Genomic DNA, 4,334 nt, shown 5'->3' with positions numbered 1-4,334 from the left:
CCATTTTGTGAACATGATTTGAGATAGATATACTTATTTTTAGAGACCCTTAAAAAGGATTAGTATTGTAGAGGATTTAAGTACTAAGACTTTGGAATTATGAGTAGATTCTCACCGATTAGAAGATATAGAGCATTGCAAACTTTGTTTTGCCTTAGTTTTTCTTAACATCAACTATGACCAGAGTAATATTGTGTGTTGAATTCTCTTAGACAATATATTAACTATGATCAGAGTAATATTGTGTGTTGAATAGCTCTTAATAGACAATATATTAAGAAATATATAAGAAGACATGATTTATAAAGATTCTTAAGATCCCTAAACCTACAACTATGACCAGAGTAATATTGTGTGTTGAATAGCTCTTAATAGACAATATATTAAGAAATATATAAGAAGACATGATTTAGAAAGATTCTTAAGATCCCTAAACCTAAGATTTAATCTTATTCTGGGATTCATTACGATTGACATACCATGAGATTATAAATTGGGATTGAGATTGAGAGTGAGATTAAGATTGAGAGTGAGATTAAGATTGAGAATGATAATTCACCATTCTTCCTTCACTTGCTTGATGGAAACCTAAACACATTTTCCCAAGGCTTCCATGCTATACTCCTATAGACTCTCTTCAAGTGGGTTTCGATTTCCATCAAGGAATGGAGGGATTCTTATATGGATATACTTTCAACGGCTCGCATCCCTTATCGTGTGTGTGTGTGTGTGTGTGTGTGTGTGTGTGTGTGAGAGAGAGAGAGAGAGAGAGAGAGAGAGAGAGAGAGAGAGAGAATGGAAGGGGGGGTGGGTGGGGTGGGAGAGAGAGAGAGAGAGAGAGAGAGAGAGAGAGAGAATGGAAGGCGGGGTGGGTGGGGTTAGGGAGTGAATTTTAAATTCATGCCCACACTATAGCGCCGCACGAACGATCTTTTGAATTGTACTTGTGGGACCAAGCCATGAGTTTCCTTAAGTAAAAGCATAGTAAGCAACTTGGAATTTTTAAGGGGCGACTCACTTATAATTTAGAGGGTATACCCCTACAAGTCAAACATGAAATGCATAAAATATATTTATCAAGTAGGTCTAAGGCGTGTGTAGCAGTTTTACCTGGTCACTATAAGAAAGAAAAGATATTGATATTCAGAAAGCCTTTCTTATTTAAAATAAAGAGGTTCATTTCTTTAAGCGCACCTCTTATGGGGTGAGAGGAGGAGAGACAGCACACATGTTTGGGTGGGGGGGTCTTGTTTCGAGGTCATACCTACATTGTAGAGGAGGAACGCTCTATGTGAAAACTTTTGAATTGTACTAGTGGGGGTCACAATTTGAAAGTTTTACCATGATAACTATATGGATATACGATAATGCCATTCAATGCTTGTCATTATAATTCCTCTAGGCCTTGAATGTTGGCTACTCTAGGAATTTGTTTCAATTTCTAGGACAACCAATACCATGCTTCAAAGACAATTTCGATTCCATATTTTTATGGATGTAAAAGAGCATCAAGCAAGATACTCTCTACTTTAGAGTGTAGGGTATTTGGCTTGGGTCTATTTCAATGAACGCAATTCATTTTTGGATAATTGCAACAAAATAAATAAAATGTAGGAGTTCTTGATTTATTTATTTAATTTTGCATTGGGGAGATGAAAGTTGGAAGGCAATTGCTTAGATAAAGGAATAATGAAGCAATTCAATCCACATTCCAAGCTTTAGAGACACACAAGAGTTGGGACATGGGTGATGCACTATTTTAGAAAACTTTGTTTTATTGTTTGTCAAGTGAATACAAAAACCTAGTTTTACAATATATTATTATACAATACAACCTACTAGTAAAGAAATCTTGCTACAATTTCTCCAATTAATTAATTAAGTAAAACGTAGTTTATCAATACATTATTAAACAATGCAACCTACTAGGAAAGAAAATTTTCCAATTAATTAATTAAGTTACTAGGTGGAGGGCGGCGTGGCGTGGCGTGGCGCGGCGTGGCGTGGGAACAGCCACGAGTGGCTGGGCGAGCACGTTAGAGGTGCTCATGACCTCCTCGAGGGGGACGCCAGACGTGTGCCACTCGAAGCTGTGGACAAGGTTAGCCACAAGCCGGCTCGCCATCGCCAAGCCCAAATGGCTGCCCGGACACCCTCGCCGGCCCCGTCCGAAGGGCAATAGCTGGTAGCTCTGGCCGCCCAGCCCAACGTCGCTGTCTCCGCCGCCCGCCAAGAACCTCTCCGGCCTGAACTCTTGCGCTGCTTCCCAGGCGCTTTCGTCTCTGCCTATCGCCCATACGTTCACCAGAAGCCGTGTGTTTCCCGGCAGGGTGAACCCAGCCACCTCCGTTGCATCTTTGGAGAGATGGGGAAGCAGCAGCGGCACCGGTGGATGCAACCTCAGCGCTTCCTTCACCACCGCTTGCAAGTAAGGCAGACTGGCAAAATGGGACTCCTCCACTTGCAGCTCTGGAGCTACTGCCGCATCCAGCTCTTGCTGTAGCCTCCGCATTTTGGATGCCGGAGCGCACAACAGCTCGGCCATGGTCCATTCAACGGCAGCAGTGGTGGTGTCCGTGCTCGCAACCAGCAGCTCCTACGGCGCATAAGTACGAGTATTGGTTAGTAGGAGGCACGCAGCTCTGTGGCCTTCCTATGGCAAGGGGCACTTACCAGCAGCAAAGCCTTCACCGCGCCGTTGCTCGATGGGTTGCCGGAAGTCTGCGTGTGATCTGTCTTGCCAAAGAACTCCAACAGCGCTGTCAGCACGTCCGACGGCGCTCCTCCTTCGAGTTGCAGCAACCTCTTGCTCAAAATGCTTTCCATGAGCGCATCCATCCGCTTGGCTTCAGACTCGACCTTCTTCCGGAGGCCGCCGGGATCCAGACGCCGGAGATACGGCACGAAATCGCCCACCGGCGGCTTCGAAAATAGATCCGACAGCCGTCGAAACACCGCAGGAAACTCCGACAGCTGCCCTTCCGACGTCTCGCTGAACAGCACGCGCGTCATGACGTTGAGGATCCACTCGAAAACCACCGATCGGATTTCCACGGAGGAGCCCATCTTCTTCCGCAGCTTCCGCAGAAGCAAGCTCATCTCTTCATCTCTCACCGTCTTGTATAGCAGCACGCTCTTCACAGAAAGGACCTCCTGCGTGTACAGCTTACGGATTGCCCTCCACCTCGCATCCTGCTGCATGAAAGCAGAGCCCTGAGTGCCATAAAAGACAAGGTCCGCAAACTCCATGCGTGGTCTGTAAGCGAAAGCGTCGTCATGGTCGTGGAGGAATCGCTTGGCGAGATCGGGCGAGGAGATGACGACAGTTGGGTGGCTGCCCAAGCGGAGGAAGAAGATGGGACCGTATTTCTGCGAGAGCTTGTGAAGGGACCTGTGAGGAAGCGAGCCCAGCAGATGGAGATGGCCGATGACAGGCAAACCAAGCGGGCCAGGGGGAAGACGAAGCCGCCTCCGCCCAAAACTCAGGCGGTAGAGCCAGGCGGAGCAGACGACTACGGCCAACGAACAGAGGAACAGTAGCGAATAGCTAGAAGGTATGCCCATGTCCGAGAGGCCCGATTACCGAATAATGCAGAGGTTGGATACATTTATCTTTAAAGGGCCCTAATTATTGGTTGTTCATGCGATACTCTGGAAGGCCCACCAAACCTTCAATTTGAAGTCCATAAACTATCTCGACTTTCTAAAATTAACACTGTCTAAATTAACAAAATATCTGTCTAAATTAACAAAAATATGTCTGTTTATTTCTAAATTAACAAAATATGTATATTTGTCTACATTTCTTTGATATGCATATTCAGACAATTTATTTGATTTGCATTAATTAAATGTCATTGAGTGACATTAAATTAATACAACCATAGTTTCTCCCACCTCTCCCTCCTCTCCTCTCCTCTCTCTCCCTCCCTCTACTCATTGAGTGAGCCCTTTGAGGCTTTTTACAGAGAATTGTGGACCTTAAATAGAAAGGATATGGGTGAACCCATGCAAATAGAAACAACATGGGGGTCATCATTTTATTCTCTTAAATAGTTAGGATTGCAAATAGAAAACATATGGGTGAATGCATGCAAATTGAAACGATATGGGGGGTCATCATTTTATTGCCTTAAATAGAGAGGATATGGGGGTCATCATTTCATTAACTTTTTCAAGCATTAATCATTACATACTAAAATGAAACCTTAGAAAAACACTCTTATTCTTGAAAATCTCACATAATATATTTAATGGAAATGCAAATAACATTTTGGTGCCATAATCAGATCTTCTTTTGCAACCCTATTTTTTAAGAAGCCTTTTCTAGAAGG

General features: G+C 44.0%; 1 protein-coding gene across 1 annotated transcript; it reads right to left on the bottom strand.

Moving 5' to 3' along the window:
- Positions 1-1,820: 1,820 nt before the first annotated feature.
- On the bottom strand, positions 1,821-3,572 carry LOC147610312 (cytochrome P450 CYP736A12-like). Its single transcript, XM_086786510.1, has 2 exons — positions 2,674-3,572; positions 1,821-2,596 (listed from the first exon to the last, which is right to left on the bottom strand). Exons 1-2 carry the CDS (start codon positions 3,562-3,564, stop codon positions 1,955-1,957), a joined length of 1,533 nt encoding a protein of 510 aa, XP_086642636.1. The 5' UTR covers positions 3,565-3,572; the 3' UTR covers positions 1,821-1,954.
- Positions 3,573-4,334: the final 762 nt, after the last annotated feature.

The sequence above is a fragment of the Cibotium barometz genome, chromosome 49 (assembly GCF_041138505.1).
Source record: "Cibotium barometz isolate CiBa-2024 chromosome 49, ASM4113850v1, whole genome shotgun sequence".
Lineage (NCBI taxonomy): Eukaryota > Viridiplantae > Streptophyta > Polypodiopsida > Cyatheales > Cibotiaceae > Cibotium > Cibotium barometz.
The sequence above is the reverse complement of the archived record's forward strand: the minus strand, read 5'-3'. Positions and strand labels throughout refer to the sequence as shown.